At 44.3% G+C, this 18,422-nt stretch overlaps 1 protein-coding gene across 1 annotated transcript in view; it reads left to right on the top strand.

Annotated features, from left to right (window-relative positions):
• Positions 1–18,422, top strand: part of TANGO6 (transport and golgi organization 6 homolog) — a 112,344-nt gene that overhangs the window by 24,178 nt on the left and 69,744 nt on the right. Inside the window, exons 6-10 of the mRNA XM_073605575.1 lie at positions 852–1,017; positions 6,077–6,150; positions 7,887–7,999; positions 16,816–16,992; positions 18,363–18,419. Coding sequence (XP_073461676.1) covers positions 852–1,017; positions 6,077–6,150; positions 7,887–7,999; positions 16,816–16,992; positions 18,363–18,419 — 587 coding nt within the window. The remainder of the gene's footprint in view (positions 1–851; positions 1,018–6,076; positions 6,151–7,886; positions 8,000–16,815; positions 16,993–18,362; positions 18,420–18,422) is intronic.

Here is an 18,422-nt window from a genome sequence, read left to right on the forward strand (position 1 = left end):
TGCCATGGCAGCTACAGTGGAGTGGAAATAGTAGATCCCAGGGGAAGCACATGATGGCCCTTTCAATGATAGAAGATCCCTGCTGGAAATTTCATGCATTTCTATTAGGGTTCTGCTAGCAAAGAAATGGTTAATCATACACTTCCAACATAGATCTGAAATGGGTTAATCATGCACTTCCAAGTGGGATCTCACCTGCCAGCAATGAAAGGATTAATTGTGTTCCGTTACCCCACACCTCCCCAGTCCATGGTGTGCAGGCAGTAAGGAAATGTGCTGTAACCTTCAGCAACTAATCAGTGAGCCGTAATGATGTGCAGTAACCTCTAGCAACCAATAAGTGAACTTCTAGCAACCACTCAGCAAGCAGAAGTGATGTGCTGTAACATCTAGCTCAGTGAGCTGTAATGTGTACTGTAACCTCTAGCAACCAGTCAACGAGTGGTAATGATATGCTGCATCCCCTGGCAACCAATCTCAATTGCTGGCCTGATCTGCTGTAGTAATCTGATTTTGAGTCTAGCTGCTCTCAGAGCAGGTGGAGAGAGAAATTCCATGGTGGGGGCCAGTGGGGGGCAAGAAAATGTTTGCCCAGGGTCCAATCAATATTAAAGACGGCCCTGATTGTAGCATGTCCTGACACGGTCTCATGTGATTTGGTAACGTACCATTTTTCTCAGTACAAAAAGTTACAAGTGTATGTGTAATGCTCTTTTGTAAGAAACTTTGTACAATAATGAATTTGGCCATTAAGCTGGCAAGCAGATACCAGTAATCTGTACTCTGGGCTCGGCTATGACTCTGCGTAGGATGCAGTTCTTGCATTCATCTGTACTGCCTTTCCCTTGTAGATTCTGGATTTGCTGCACATCCAAAACACGATGACAGCACGTCAGTTTCAGAGAGTGGCCACGGAAACAATCCTGAAGATGGAGCGCGATCAACCAGACCTGGCAAAGAAACTTCTAATTCTGCCAATGCTGGAACCTCTGCTGCGTTGCACTGAGCTACAGGCAGGTAAGTAGCCACATTGTCCTGTAGCGCAGCAAAAGCTTAGTCATTCGATTCAATGCAGTGCTACTATTCTCATTTTTAATTTGTTTTTTTTTATTCTTCCCACTAAAAAAAAAAAATCTACCAGTATGCAGAAAGTGTTGGACAAATATTAAGCTGTAGCTTTGTAAACAAGTTTGTCTTGAACTGCCAGCCTTTATTATGCTGCTTATGTCCAACGTTCTTGAGACAGGATAAGAGGCTGTGAGAAAGGATAAGGACAGGCTCTGTCTCAGACGGCTCATTTACTTTTTTTAAATGCTAAAGGTCTATTGAACATTTTCAGTAAAAGAAAAAAAAAAAAAGTACAAAAATAGAGCAGGGAGTTGACGTTTACCAGAGGAATTGACCACACAATCAGAGAGAGAAGACACAACAACCATGTATATAAGACAAGTAAGGTCTGAAGGTGTTTTATGATGTAAATTGGTCTCAGTGGGAAACATAGAGTTGATCTAAATTTTAATAGATGGGCATAAGTATTAAAATAATCTGTGTACTGGGGGAGGGGTCTTGTGGGGGGGGGGGGAGTAATGAAGCAGAGAGAAGATGCAAATAGAGCAGAGAGGGTGGAAGGGGAGGTAGCCACTGAGAGGGATAGATCTGACCCCAGTCAACGAGGTAGTTGCCAGCAATGTTACAGAAGGCTTTTGAAGTGGTCGGCGGTCATATATTCAATCCAGATACTCCAAGTAGCTACACATTGGTCAAATTTGTCATGCACTGTAGTTGTGTTGTCAGTCTCTCAATTCAATGTAGTATCTCACAAAAGTGAGTATTCCCCTCACATTTTTGCAAATATTTTATTATATCTTTTCATGTGACAACACTAAAGAAATGACACTTTGCTACAATGTAAAGTAGTGAGTGTACAGCTTGTATAACAATGTAAATTTGCTGTCCCCCTCAAAATAAGTCAACACACAGCCATTAATGTCTGAACCGCTGGCAACAAAAGTGAGTACACCCCTAAGTGAAAATGTCCAAATTGGGCCCAGTTAGCCATTTTCCCTCCCCCGTGTCATGTGACTCATTATTGTTACAAGGTCTCAGGTGTGAATGTGGAGCAGGTGTGTTAAATTTGGTGTTATCGCTCTCACACTCATACTGGTCAATATGGCACCTCATGGCAAAGAACTGAGGATCTGAAAAAAAGAATTGTTGCTCTACATAAAGATGGCCTAGGCTATAAGAAGATTGCCAAGACCCTGAAACTGAGCTGCAGCACAGTGGCCAAGACCATGCAGCAGTTTAACAGCACAGGTTCCACTCAGAACAGGGCTCCCCATGGTCGATCAAAGAAGTTGAGTGCACATGCTGAGAATTATATCCAGAGGTTGTCTTTGGGAAATAGACGTATGAGTACTGCCAGCATTGCTGCAGAGGTTGAAGGGGTGGGAGGTCAGCCTGTCAGTGCTCAGACCATACACCGCATGCTGCATCAAATTGGTCTGCATGGCTGTCGTCCCAGAAGGAAGCCTCTTCTAAAGATGATGCACAAGAAAGCCCGCAAACAGTTTGCTGAAGACAAACAGACTAAAGACATGGATTACTGGAACCATGTCCCATGGTCTGATGAGACCAAGATAAAGCTATTTGGTTCAGATGGTGTCAAGCGTGTGTGGCGGCAACCAGGTGAGAAGCACAAGTGTGTCTTGCCTACAGTCAAGCATGGTGGTGGGAGTATCATGGTCTGGGGCTGTATGAGTGCTGCCGGCACTGGAGAGCTACAGCTCATTGAGGGAATCATGAATGCCAACATGTCCTGTGACATACTGAAGCAGAGCATGATCCCCTCCCTTCGGAGACTGGGCCGCAGGGCAGTGTTCCAACATAATGACCCCAAACACACCTCCAACACAACCACTGCCTTGCTAAAGAAGCTGAGAGTAAAGAAGATGGACTGGCCAATCATGTCTCCAGACACCTAAACCCTGTTGAGCATCCTCAAATGGAAGGTGGAGGAGCGCAAGGTCTCTAACATCCACCAGCTCCGTGATGTCATCATGAAGGAGTGGAAGAGGACTCCAGTGGCAACCTGTGGAGCTCTGGTGAACTCCATGCCCAAGAGGGTTAAGACAGTGCTGGAAAATAATGGTGGCCACACAAAATATTGACATTATGGGCCCAATTTGGACGTTTTCACTTAGGGGTGTACTTTTCACTTTTGTTGCCAGCGGTTTAGACATCAATGGTTGTGTGTTGAGTTATTTTGAAGAAACAGCTAATTTACATTGTTATACAAGCTGTACACTCACTACTTTACATTGTAGCAAAGTGTCATTTCTTCAGTGTTGTCACATGAAAAGATAGAATAAAATATTTATAAAAATGTGAGGGGTGTACTCACTTTTGTGAGATACTGTAACTATTTATTTCTTGATGGAAGAATGGAGATTGAATCACCATTCTGACAGATATAAGGAAGTTGATCCTGGGAGCATGGAGTAGAGGGCAATTTCTGGCGCTTCTGAGATGCAAAGGCCTGTCACCTCTTTATGTATTGTAAAGATCTCTATCCAGAAGGTCAAGATCAGGAGCAGGACAACCAGATGTGTAACATAGAACAAACTGCTTATATATTTTACTTTATTTAAGCCAAATGGACTCAGACTCCACCTCACATCTATGTCTTGGAGTAGGCTGCACACCCCTACTAATTGCTTAGAGTTCAGTAGGCTATAAATACTCTACAGACTGGACAGCAGTGTTAATTTTTGCATCAATTATTCAATTTAGTTTTAGTCATAGGCTTTTGACTAAAATGCCATTTTAGTTTTAGTCTCATTTTAGTCACCTGCAATTGTTTTAGTTGTATTTAGTTGACTAAAATCTACAATACATTTTAGTCAACTAAAATCTCCAGTATATTTTAGTCAACTAAAATCAAATGGGTTTAGTTAAAGTGTAATGTATTATTTAAGCATTTCTCTACGATTTCCACACTCATTATATACACCTGGAGTAAAAAAAATTGAATATGTTATTATGTATGGTATTAAGGTTTGCACAAACTCCACAGACACAGATTTAGCTGCTCTGGATGGTTTGAGGAGGCCTGCCATGCTGCACAGTGCTCTGGACGGTGGTCTGAGAGACCTGTAATGCTGCACAATGCTCTGGACGGTCTGAGGAAGCCTGTAATGCTGTACAGTGCTCTGGGACAGTGGTCTGAGAGACCTGTAATGCTGCACAATGCTCTGGACAGTCTGAGGAGGCCTGTAATGCTGCGCAGTGATCTGGAAAGGTGGTCTGAGGAGGCCTGTAATGCACACATGCTCTGGATGCTGGTGGTCTGAGGAGGCCTGTAATGCACACAGTGCTCTGGATGCCGGTGGTCTGGGTGGAGGCCTGTAATTCTGCACAATGCTAACTGCTAAGCATGCTACGAACTTGCTTGCTGAGAGCTGAAGCACTCACAGGCTCTACACAGGTGGGGCTCCAGGGAAACCGTAAGTTCACGAGGGTAAACGTCCCTCCCGCACATTTTTGTTTTCGTTTGTTGGTGAAAATGGATTGATTTTCGTCATAGTTTTTGTCCGTGGACGAAAATGTGGTGTACATTTCATTTTCATCACTGTAAAAAGACTGCTGACGAAAATTTTGAAATTAACACTGCTGGATAGTCCTATCTACTTTTTCTTTAGAAGCGTTAAAGCTGAACTCTTGGAATGATCCTTATTCGTCTATCTTGACACAATGTAAGTATGCATATATCTTACATTATAGGCCACAAGGCAATCTGACAATCACTGTATTAAACACTGATACTACAGTGATAGCTGCCATGTTCCAGATTCTGAGAAAGCAGGTTCCCCTCTGTACACCGACCACAGGTGGGTCAATGAATACAAGATTTTGACATTACTGCCCATCCTCTCTACCAGTCAGAGAATGCCTTGGCGTTTCATGAATGGCAGCAATGCCGAGCGAGCATCTCCCTATTGACAGTGTGCAAGGACCCTTACACAGGATGTGGAAGATCGTAGATATCCATGTAAAAGTGCTGACTACTACTGTAATCGTCTGCTTCCCCAGCGGCCCATCAAGTATGAGATATACGTACTTTTTGTGCCAATCTGGGCCATTGTATGTATGCAACAAAGGTCATTCCTGGAGTTCACTTGCACTTTCAGAGAGTGTGCTCTTATTCTATTTACCCCTTTAGAGTGACCTACCCAGCTTCAGATTCCCTACATGCCTGCAGTTAGTTTGCTCACCCCCCATTGACAGAGCCTCTTTAAAGGAGTTGAAGCTTGTTTTCACAAAAAAACCCATAAACAATGAAAACAGTATTTTGTTGGAAATGTCAGTAGGTTCATCCTGAAGGCTTAAGGCCCGTACACACGATATGAAAATCAGATGGAAAAATTCGTACGACGAGCTGTCTGACGATTTTCGGATCGTTAGTACGGTGCTTTCGGCAGCGGATTTCCGTTTTTCATCAGACAAAAGCTTGATGTGTAGACGATAAAATTTTTGTCGGATGTGAACTCAACGTCCGATTTTCGTTTCATTAGTACAATTTTTGTATGAAAAAGATCGTAAGAGCAAGCTAAGAATACCTACAAAACTATTCAACACATTACGTCACTTCTGACGTTGTATTCTGTCGTACGAAAATTTTCGTATTGTGAGTAACCTCTTCACTTTCGGCATTAACTAGCATGCCACAAAAAAAAGGAGGTTCGGTCATCCAAAATTCTAAGCGTGTGTACGAGGTTTTAGTCATGTAGTTATCTGATCTCTTCTGATGGAAGTTCATATTGGATAATATTTTTTTATTAGAATTGATCATATTACCAGGTTGGGCCTTCACACTTGTAACCAGCACTGGAAGGAGTTTACAACAACATCTTCCTGAGGAGCACATTTTGGCCCCTTTATTCATATTCATTTATTCCAACAAGATTTTTAGCAAAGCTTTATGTTTAGGAGTATAAATTTGCTTTAAATGAAATGCCAGATGGGCTCATTGTCACTCATATTAAGTTTGTCACCTCTCTCATTCTTGTTCTTATAGAAAAGTCTTTATCCTCAGGAGAGATTTTGGTGTCAGAATTGGAATTGTCTCAGTGTGTCGAGGACATTGTTAAGGTGAGTGTAAGTGAGCAAGTAAGCTGAATATATTAAAACTCCAATGCCATATTCCTATGGGATATTATAAGGTACTTCTTGATGTTGTAAATGTTGTTGATTATACTTGCACCTGCAAAGACACTTCTAGTATCTGCTGTGTATGAAATATTTTAAGGCATAGCTCACCTTGAGTAGAAAGGCCCATGTAGACAAGGGGACAGAGCATGCACTGCTTTTGAAAAAGTGAAGCGTCCAGCAAAGTGCTTCCATGACTCTGAAAATGAGTGTCTAAGCCAGTGGTTCTCAACCTGGGGGTCGGGACCCCCTCGGGGGTCGAATGACGATTTTCCAGGGGTCACGAATCCTGGGCTGTTCCTGAAGCCCGCACCACTCTCCCAGCTATTTCGCGGCCGCCCAGCAGGGCTGTCCCTGGAGCCCGCAGCCGCCCACTCAGCCTCTTCGCCGCCACCCATTCAGTTCACGGCATGACTGGGGGCAGAGACTAGAGGTCAGCTGACTGGTGAGGAATGTGAAGTGGGACGGGCTGGAGGAGACCCCATATCCTGATTTCAGCATAGGTGTCACTGCTGCGAGACACCACAAAGTATGAGACGCAGTGAAGCCAGAGACACAGTGAGTAACACTACCTGTGATTATAGTAGTCATTAAAAGTCCCCACTACAGTTCTGCAGATGACCTAAGTTGCCTGATCAGAACTCCTCCTAGCACTGCCAGTCATTCCACCCCCCACCAGCACTGCCACTCATCCCATCCCCCCCCCCCCCCACTAAGGAGTAAGAGAAGGAATAAAAATAGAGAATACATGGAAGGGAGAGGAAAAGAGGGGGAGGAACAAAGAAAAATGGAGAGAAGGAATAAGTGAAAGAACAAGAAAGATGGCAAAAGAGGAATGGGGGAATAAAAACAAGAAATTAGGATAGAGAGAAATAAAAGGGAAAGAAAGGATAACAAAAGAGAGGAGTGGTACATCCTAAAATATACCATAAGGGGTTTTAAAATTGTACGAGCAGAAGGGACTCAGGTAAATGTCCGTGGGTTTGGGGCGCAAATTACTTTTCTTGGAGGCTGACAACCCACGCTATGAAAATAATTTTACTGTTAGGGGTCCCCACAGCTTGGGAAATTTTATCAAGGGGTCACAGCACTAGTAGGGTTGAGAACCACTGGTCTAAGCCCTGCTGTGCACAATAAGCTATTAGGGACAAGCAAAAGTAAACGATATGGGAGTACATTGGGTAGACTTTGAGGGTGCAAGCAGAGCCCTACAGGTGTGCCAATCACAGCACGCTGTAATATATAGGAGTACATTGGGCAGGCTTTGAGGGTGCAAGCAGAGCCCTACAGGTGTGCCAATCACACTGTGCTGTAATATACTGGGACCCCTTGTGTGCATAGACTATTTTACTCATACGGTGAACTGCGCCTTTAAAGCTGACCTTCAGATTAACTTTCACTTTGCCTATTTTATTTGATCCAAGCTGGCCCCAACAAACTTAATCTTACACTAACAAGTGCACCTGCTGGGCATGCTATAGAAACTGTATGTAGCCTCAGCTGCATATACAGTATGCAGTCTTGTGTTCCAGCTGTGGGACGCAAACATCCCATTCCAATGATGTTCAGCCACTTCATAGACATCTTTCCATTCTCTGAATGAGTGTTGCGATTGCTCTGCGTCCGATCATCACCCCCTGTGATTATTCTGTATCTGATTGTCAATGTTGTGATTACAGGTGTTTGTAGTTGGTAACGATGCCACGCCAACCATACTGAATTTCACCAAACAGGTCCACTCCGCTGTCTTCTCCTTGTATTGCTTTGCTCGGCAGAACGTATCTCACTTACGGTAAGCAATCGGCTACATTAAAAAGTCAGATCTTCTGATAATAAATGTAACATAATAAATCCCTCTCTCGCATTTAGGTGTACGTTCATTAAACTGAGATAAGGCATGATAGTGATTATCATGACTTGTATTCACTGTGCAGTAGTTTGATAAGCTGCGATGTGAAGTGAAGATGCTGTTATTCACTCCCCATTGCAGCACATTGAGAATCAGCTAAATAAAGTCAATATGTACGGCCAGTTTAATTAGGTGCGATAGTAAGTACTGCCTGTTTGTGTAAATTATGTTTGTGACAGACCACTTGGCACCCAGCTTGGGTGCCTCTGTCAAAATGCAGCTTCCTCCAGTCTGAAACCAGGATCCAGGCATTCTGGCTGAAATTGCACCCAAGATCTAGACCAGGGGTATCCAAATTTTCTCAACAAAGGGCCAGTTTACTGTCAGACTTTTGTATGCTGGACTGTGGCCATTGGGAGTAGAAAACGTCCAGATGTTAGTGGGAGGAGACGTGCCCTACCGTTTGTTTCAGTGGGAGTAATCGTGCCTTATCATTGGTGTCAGCGGGAGGAATTGTGCCCCATTGTTGTTCTCACTGGGAGGAATAGTGCCCCATCATTGGGACCCAATGTTGGTGTCATTGAGAGAAATTGTGCCCCATCATTTGTATTTGTGGTAGGAATTGTGCCCTTCATTGGTTTCAGTGGGGGGGGGGGGGGGGGATTATGCCCCATTGTTGGTATCAGTGGATGTAATAGTGCCCCGCAGGCTTGATAAAAGCAAGCAAAGGGCAGCATCTGGTCCTCAGGCCACAGTTTGGAGATCACTGATCTAGACGACACTAGCTTAGGTGCAAACTGGAACTCACTTTATTGTAAATTCACATAGAATATATAGCGCACAAAATCAGGTAGGAGCCTGATCACATTACCCTAACAATGCAAACTGTAAGCAGTAAGATAAATAACACTGCTAAGGAACAGCCAACATAAACATCAATCTTATAAACAGTAAGCTAACTAGTCACCTAGACAAGGCTAGGTGACAGTGCCCACCCAGACAGTTCGGCACCAGTTCCCCAGTAAGAAGACCTAGGGCTGTCCAAATCTCTAAAGGATTAGCAAACAGACATAAACAATAAGTGACACAATTAAAATTCACACCTAGGAGGCACACAATGGTGAAATGATACCATGGGAGAAAAACACCTTAGAAAACAAATTATAGCAGGAGACCCCAGCATCAGGTTGTTTTGACTGATTATATTAACATCTGCTCTGAGTCTCACAGTCTAAAGCAGTCATTGCTGGTTTGGGCACAAAGGGCCCAAATCTGTATCCAGGTCCTAGATTCCCAGGGTCTGTGTGTTTCGGGAGACAAGGACCTGAATCTGAAGCAAGACCACTCCAAGGGTCCCTCAGGCACACACCTCCCAAGAATAGAGCCCACCTCAAAAGCCAGGGCCCTTAGTCTGTAGGCAAGAGGCTACCCTGCAGTCCTCTCCAAAAGCCCCTGTCCTGGTTGGGTCTGTCACAATGTCCCTCTCCTCTTCTCCACTTCAGAGGTGGTGATAGCAAAGAGAGAAGAGGGAAAAGGCTGCAATGGAGGAGAAAGTAGAGAAATGATGTCCTCTATTTTGTCGATGTGTAAAGTCCCTCAACACAGCATGTTAATGAATCTACACCTTCATGTGCAGTTCCTAATATATTATAAATTAGATATAGAGGGCTTTTATTAATGTTTTCAGACCAGACTCACAATTTTCACCCAGAATTCACACATTTTTCCAGTTGAAACCAATTAGAAATGTGTGAAAGTTGTGTAAATCTTGTGTCAAAGAAATGCCCCCACTCCATAGTATAGGCTGGCTGTTAAAATGAACTCAACTCTAATAGAATTAATTGAAGAATGGTCAAGGAAATATCCAACAAAGATTACAATTTTGTAGGTGATTTGGACCCTGTTCATGGTTCATACAGTATGCGACACTCTGTTCCTAAGCAGTACAGGTGACTTTCCATCTGCTGCTAGAACTAAATTAAGTCTGCCAGAATGCTTTTTAGCCATTCAGGGGAAGTCTTGTATTTTTTATCAATGAATACAGGGCTTTCTCTGTACGGTCAAGGTGGAGAGGCAGGTGGATGACATCAAGAATGGCTGAGAAGCATTCAAGCGGACTCAAATCAGTTTTGGCAGCAGACAGAAAGTTACTTGTATTGCTGCAGAGCACAGCACTGCATACTGTATGTAGCTGATGCTACTACAGCATAGTAAAGCACACACGCCGGCAGTTTATGATGGGAATCATTTTTGCGGGGATATGGTCACTTTTTTTTCCTGTATGTGTTTTGTTGAAGCTTTACCTATACTTCCTGCCCTGAGATGCAACTGGAAGTAAGAAAAAATTGCTACACCATTAGGGGAATGCTGCTGTTAGATGTCACTGAAACAGGTGCCCTAATTGGAGGATTTCCCCTTACCTCTTATTTATGTGAACACACTGAAATTTATCAAATCATCTTTCAGGACAGCACCTGGAGAGAGCGTAGCTCCACCCACTTTCCCAGGAAACTCTGCGGTCATAATCTTTAAAAGTCAGGATACTTCCACCATGGCCTAAGTTGTAGTGTTTCCTCCGCCATGGTTACGTCCCTGGGAAGTGTAATAAGGATGCATGATTCTTCTGTGCCTTGGACTGTTGGCGGGCGTTTTTTTTTTTTATGGAGGGATCCTATGCCCTAGCTTGTGTCCTTTTTTTTTCTTTTGTTTGTGTTTTGGAAAACCAAGCACTCTCCTCCTCCAAAAAGGAAGTGTCCCTTCTGTAAAACAACCCTTAGCGATTCCTGGTCCAAGCCTCTATGCAAGGCCTGTGTAGCTAACTTGGTGAAACAGGAATCATCTCCTCAGTGCAGTGAGCTTCTTGTCACTTTTCAATCTTTTCGTTCTTATTTAGATAAAAGAATCCTGTACTACAGTCTGGCAGGCAGAGTAATGTGCCATCCAGTCCTCGGCCATCCACCTCTGTTCCGAGAGAGGTTAGTGACTCAGAGGAATAGGGGGGTAGTGTTGCTAACTCTCCAAAGGACTGAAGAGAGAGAAGATAAAGATAGAAAATCTTCTAAATACAAACTGTCCTTGGAGAGTTTGGACGATTTGGTAAAAACAATCCATACCACCCTAAACATTCATGAAGATAAGGTCCAATTATCTTTTTATGATAAGATGTTCCAGGTCAAGCATTGTGTGTTTCCAGTGCACAAGGTCCTTTCAGAGGCTGTGAAGAGAGAATGGAGAGATCCAGAAAGAGCTCCCTTTTTCTCTAAATCACTTAAGAGAAGATTCCCTTTTGATGAGGATGAATCTGTTCAGGTGTGGAATAAAAAGCCCAGGTTAGATGCAGCTTTTTCCCAGGTATCAAGGAATACCGATCTGGCTTTTGAGGATATCGGCATCTTAAAAGATACCATGGCTAAGAGGGCGGATTCCCTTCCAAAAAAGGCATGGGATTCGACTTTATCCAATCTCAAGCCAGCTATGGCTTCAACTGAGGAACCTGGAACACAGTTGAAGGAGCACATTGAGGCCAGAACTTCCCAGGAAGATCTGTTAGATACCATCTGCAGAAAGCTGTGGGTTTCATGGGGGGTGTCTCTGCGGAATCCGTCAGAATGGCAGCTAGGTTTTCATCCTTAATAAATTCTACTCTAAGGGCTCTATGGTTGAAGACGTGGTCTGGAGACTCAGTGTCAGGAACTGGGGGGACCAGAAGTGTGTGGACTGACAGAAAATGCCAGACACAAGTAGTGCAATAATATAATTTATTTAAAAGATAAGTGAACGACAAAGATATAAACGCACCTCCAACATACCAAACTGTGTAAAACAAATCAAACAACCAAATAGTGACCCACAAAGAACAACTGTCTAAACTAAGCATATACAGCAGACAGGGAATACCAAAATTGTAATCATAGCCAAGCCAGGGTCATACACAGGAGATTAAGCGGTGGGAGTTGGGAGCAAGACAGGGCAGGAAAAGTGTAACAGGAGACGGAGAAAGCAGGCGGGAAGGGATCAGGCTGCAGGGCAGGGGTCCAGAAACAGATGCAGGGTTCAGGAACACAGGATTCAGAATTCAGGCACACAGGATTCAGCAAACACAGGTCAGGGCACATGGATAGAATACCAGGGTGATGAGTGCAAGCATCTGTCAGGTATATACACACACCTCCTGCAATCAGCCTCAGGTGATGCCTGATTGCAGGAGATGATGTCAGCTCCAGACTGCCGGGAGACACCTGCTGGTGGACACCGGAACTGTGGCCCATAGGAGAGACAGCGCCACCAGCAGGTGAAACCTTTCTTGACAGTACCGCCCCTCGAAGGAGTGACCTCCGGACTAGTCGTAGCTGCAAAAAGTTCATGACATCAAGCCGCTCCTTGGTTAGAGAATCGTCAGAGGCGGGCTGGAATGCAGGCATATCAAGCTGAGCAGCAGGCAGAGGCACATCAAGCTGGGCAGCGGGTAAAGGCACATCAAGCTGGGAAGCGGGTAGAGGCAAATCAAGCTGGGCAGCAGGTAGAGGCACATCAAGTTGGGCGGCGGTACAGCAAGCTGGGAAACAGGCACATAATCAGCAGGTTGGGCACCAGGAACCGGATCATCAGGAACTGGATCATCAGGCTGGGTATCAGGTACTGGGTTATCAAGCTGGGCAATGGGCATTGGATCATCAGACTGGACGGCAGGCAGAGGCACTGGACCATCAGGCCGGAAAGAGGGTACTGGAACATCAGGCCGGGCAGCGGGCACTGGAGCAACAGTCTGAACAGGGGGCACCGGAGCAACAGGCTGAACAGCTGCAGCAGTGAGCTGGGCATCAGGAACCGATTTAGCAAGCACCGTATCAACAGGCTGGGTAACTGGCACTGGCCCAGTAGGCTGGGTAACAGGCATCGGCTCAGCAAGCTGGGTGACGGGCATCGGCCCAGCAGGCTGGGTGAAGGGCACCAGGTCAACAGGCTGGGTGAGGGGCACTGCCTCAACAGGCTGGGTAACGGGCACCGGCTCAACGGGCTGGGTAACAGGCACCGGCTCAGCAAACTGGGTAACGGGCACCAGAACTTCAGGCTGGGCTTTGGGCACTGGAACATCAGGCTGGACCGTGGGAACTGGAACTTCAGGCTGGACCGTGGGCAACGGAACATCAGGCTGAACAGCAAATACTGGAGCATCAGGCTGGACAGCAGGCAGAAGGTTAGCAGGGTTAGGTGGGTCATCAGGGTCAGAACCATCAGAGGCTATCCTAACCCCATTGGCAATCATGGAAGCAGGCTGGAGTGGATCGGGTGGCGTGGAGGCAGGCTGGAGCAGTTCGGCTGGCGTGGAGGCAGACTGGAGCAGATCGGCTGGTGTGGAGGCAGACTGGAGCAGATTGGCTGGCGTAGAGGCAGGCTGGAACTGGTTTGTCACCTTAATGTATACAGAAAAACCTTCTTTGCTGCAGCTGCCCCTTTAGAACCCCCCCCCCCTTTTACTTACCTGAGCCTGATCCGATCCAGCGATGTGCACAAGCGCAGAGGCTCCAGATGCGGTCTCTCTCCTTATTGGACAGATTGATAGCAGCAGGAGCCATTGGCTGTCAATCAAATCATGTGACACAGAAGCGGGGGGCATGGCCGAGTTCCCTCTGTGTCTCAATGGACGCAGCAGCGGAATTCGGGAGTGAGCCTGCACGGGTCCCCCAGGGAAAGCGGCTTTCCATTGGGGGGCACCCAATGAAAGGAAGGAGACAGGAGCACCGGCGGGGTACCCCAGAAGAGGAGGATTGGGGCTGCTCTTGCACAAAGCAGGTAAGCATAACATGTTTGTTATTTTTATAAAAATTAAAAAAAACAAGGGTTTGTAAACACTTTAATAATTCTCATTGTGGTAGAATTCATACAGTTACAAAGTAATATTTCTAAAACCTGTTCACAGTGAGAGATTAAAAAAAATTAAGGTAAACCTTTCAAATTATGAAACACATTTATTGCAAACAAGACAATTAAAATAGATCTGTGGTACCTTTTTAAAGCCCCTTTCACAAAGTTGCACGGTTTTGCAGCAATTTTTTTGCTGCGATTTCAGGGCTTGCCTGTGTAAACTTGAGGTCTATGGACACCCGATGAAGAGGAGGGGCCTGGAGCACCCTCGGGAGACCCCAGAAATAGTGAAAAACAATTGCACAGAGCAGGTAGGTATAGGCATGTTTGTTATTTTTATATATATATAAAAAAATCTAAGGTTTACAATAACTTTAATGTCAGGATCCCCCTCGATTCCTGGCTCAGCCTCTCAGTGCGCTGCTCCCGTCCCCTTCACAGCTCTGTGCTCCAGTCAGCACAGAAGGGGTCTAGCACAGAGCCGGTGACTGACAGTCACCGCCTCACTGGGGACCGAGAACTGAGCATTCAGCGGTGTATACTTAGTTCTCAGTCTTAGAGGCTGAGCCGAACTCCCATCAAAGAGCGCCTTGCCCTCCTCCAAATAGACAAACACGGTCTATAAAGTCCAGGTTTTAGAGTACACCTCGCGTTTGTGTTGCGCAGAAAGCACAAGATCTTCTTTCTGATTCAGTTCTACTACTCTATTAAGCCAAAGTCCGATGGACGGGGGTTGAGTGTCTTTCCATTGGAGAGAGATGCATGATTTGGTTACATTAAGAAGATGGCGAAGTGTACAGTATCTCACAAAAGTGAGTACACCCCTCACATTTTTGTAAATATATTATTATATCTTTTCATGTGACAACACTGAAGAAATGACACTTTGCTACAATGTAAAGTAGTGAGTGTACAGCTTGTATAACAGTGTAAATTTGCTGTCCCCTCAAAATAACTCAACACACAGTCATTAATGTCTAAACCGCTGGCAACAAAAGTGAGTACACACCTAAGTGTAACTGTCCAAATTGGGCCCAAAGTGTCAATATTTTGTGTGGCCACCATAATTTTCCAGCACTGATTTAACCCTCTTGGGCATGGAGTTCACCAGATCTTCATAGTTTGCCACTGGAGTCCTCTTCCACTCCTCCTTGCGACATCACGGAGCTGGTAAATGTTAGAGACCTTGCGCTCCTCCACCTTCCATTTGAAGATGCCCCACAGATGCTCAATAGGGTTTAGGTCTGGAGGCATGCTTGGCCAGTCCATCACCTTTACCCTCAGCTTCTTTAGCAAGGCAGTGGCCATCTTGGAGGTGTGTTTGGGGTCATTATCATGTTGGAATACTGCCCTGCGGCCTAATCTCTGAAGGGAGGGGATCATGCTCTGCTTCAGTATGTCACAGTGCATGTTGGCATTCATGGTTCCCTCAATGAACTGTAGCTCCCCAGTGCCAGCAGCACTCATGCAGCCCCAGACCATGACACTCCCACCACCATGCTTGACTGTAGGCAAGACACACTTGTCTTTGTACTCCTAACCTGGTTGCCGCCACACACGCTTGACACCTTCTGAACCAAATAAGTTTATCTTGGTCTCATCAGACCACATGACATTGTTCCAGTAATCCATGTCCTTAGTCTGATTGTCTTCAGCAAACTGTTTACATGCTTTCTTGTGCATCATCTTTAGAAGAGGCTTCCTTCTGGGATGACAGCCATGCAGACCAATTTGATGCAGTGTGCAGCGTATGGTCTGAGCACTGACAGGCTGACCCCCCACCCCTTCAACCTCTGCAGCAATGCTGGCAGCACTCATGCGTCTAATTCCCAATGACAACCTCTGGATATGATGCTGAGCACGTGCACTCAACTTCTTTGTTCGACCATGGCGAGGCCTGTTCTGAGTGGAACCTGTCCTGGAGAACAACTCTATGGTCTTGGCCACGGTGCTGCAGGGTCTTGGCAATCTTCTTATAACCTAGGCCATCTTTATGTAGAGCAACAATTCTTTTTTTCAGATCCTCAGAGAGTTCTTTGCCATGCGGTGCCATGTTGAACTTCCAGTGACCAGTATGATAGAGTGAAAGCGATAACACCAAATTTAACACACCTACTCCCCATTCGCATATGAGACCTTGTAACAACGAGTTACATGACACCGGGGAGGGAAAATGGCTAATTGGGCCAAATTTGGACATTTTCACTTAGGGGTGTACTCACTTTTGTTGCCAGCGGTTTAGACATTAATGGTTGTGTGTTGAGTTATTTTAAGGGGACAGCACATTTACACTGTTATACAAGCTGTACACTCACTACTTTGTAGCAAAGTGTAATTTCTTCAGTGTTGTCACATGAAAAGATAGAATAAAATATTTACAAAAATGTGAGGGGTGTACTCACTTTTGTGAGATACTGTAGACTTCTTTTAAGTTTTGGTTGGTATATTTGAGACATAAAGGAGGAAAAAGGCCAGATCTTACAGAATGTGGTAGTCTGCAAATGTTTGAGCTATCCCCTGGACCTCTTTCCAGTAATGACTTCATCCCGATTTTTATTATATATAAAAACTAAGCCTTGATGAAGGGGGATTACCACGTAACCCCTGAAACGCGTTTGTTGTCAAATCTTGATAGACTTTTATTTCCACAAAGAAAATGTCAGGACTGAGTTGTACAGCTTGATGCTTTCTTTATTTCACTCTGCTCCCTTTTGAAGGTACAGATTTTCTACAATGCTTGAAAACAAAATGCAAACATATTAACAACTGAAATAGCTTTTTTATTACTAAATTTTACATTAGAACTTTTTGTTTTGAAGAATAGATATCAGCGAGATCTGTGTTGCAGTTTTAAGCGCTATGTTTGTTTGAACACAATATGTTATCTTTTCCAGGTCACCAAGCCAGGACATCCTCCTGTGGTTCCTGGAGAAATCAGACAGAGATTCTGCAGTTTCTGCCTTGGCAGGGCTGAGTGGCCTGGAGGAATGTGTCCCTTCTCTGCCTCCCTGTTGCCACATCCAGCCAGGAAGCCATGGTGGAGCAGTCATCACTTTTCAAGAACAGAAAAAGTAAGGTTTTTTACATTTTAGATTCCACTAGTTGCCTCTAGGTGGCAAGATCAAAAAGACCAGACTACAAATATGACTCCAAATTATGTGTAGATTTGATCTTCATTGAGAAAACTGTGCACCTTTCTGAAAGACCACAAGAAGGGCTCAAAGCAGTGGAAAAAAATGACCAATAGACATGATAAATTAAGTAAAAATTTGTTTACACTTAGCGAACACATGCAGCCGAAGAAAGAGAAAATTCTTTTTGCTGGACTTTTATCTTACCACTCTTCACAATCACGCCTTATTCATGTCATTCTTTTTCGGCAGCACCTGTATTTGTGAGCGACTTTTTTCAAGACTGAAGCAAACCAAGGGCACAATTAGAAGCAAAATATCTGATGAGCACCTTGAGAATTCATTGAGAATTGCTGCTACTTTCATCAAACCAGATATCGATGCGTTAGTTTATCAAAAACAAAAAATTTTGAATATCACACTAGTTTTATGTTGCCCTCTTTTACTTTTATAATAAAAAAAATACCAAAGAATAGTTTTTTTACTTAGATAGATACGTTATTTATATCAGTGATCGTTAACTTGTGATCTGTCTGACTTTTTCTGCTCATCAGCTATCCTTATTGATAGTGTATTTTATGTTTCACCCAAGACAATGCCTCTTCTTCCAATTTGACCCAGGAAGGTCAAAAGGATGGACACCCCTGGCTGTACAGAAAATTGTATGAAAAATATCACTTTCAAATCGATCGTACGATAATCTGATCGTTAGTACACAGCTTTCGAGAGCCAGTCACAAAAGTTCACCTGATATTATTTAATTGAACAAGCATGAAAAATGTTCTCGTACAATACCAGATCGTAGGATTTTTGTTTAATCAGTACAGTTCTCATCTGAAAATACAATACAATAGATTACATCACTTCTGAATTTTTATTCTGGCGAACGAGAATTTTCATAACTTTAGTAACCTCTTAATTTTCCATATGAGATTAACATGCAAAAAAAAACAGATGATCATTCGTCCGATAATCTCATTGTGTTTACCATACATTAGAAGATGTGGGTTGAATGATGCTACCTGTCATTTAGTCTAGAAGATTGAGGACGTCTTTTTTTTTTTGGGGGGGGGGGGGGGGGGGGGGGGGGGGGGGGGGGGGGGGGGGTACTGTGGGAACAACCCCAGATTGAAGTTGAGTATTGCAGCAAACACTGCTTTTATATTTTATCCTTTATTGTGCTATTATTTTTGTTTGCTATTTTGCTGGATTCCATGTTTAACCATACTTTAAACACACCTAACTGACACAACTGCTAGGCCTGAGCTCATAGAAATGATCACCTTTGCTCTCTGCATTGTATCTTACAGTAGCAAAGATGAAGATGATGTTCTGTATGAGAAGGTGTCCTGGGATCAATGGAGGATGCA

Source organism: Aquarana catesbeiana, linkage group LG11 (assembly GCF_042186555.1).
Source record: "Aquarana catesbeiana isolate 2022-GZ linkage group LG11, ASM4218655v1, whole genome shotgun sequence".
NCBI classification, from domain to species: Eukaryota; Metazoa; Chordata; class Amphibia; order Anura; family Ranidae; genus Aquarana; species Aquarana catesbeiana.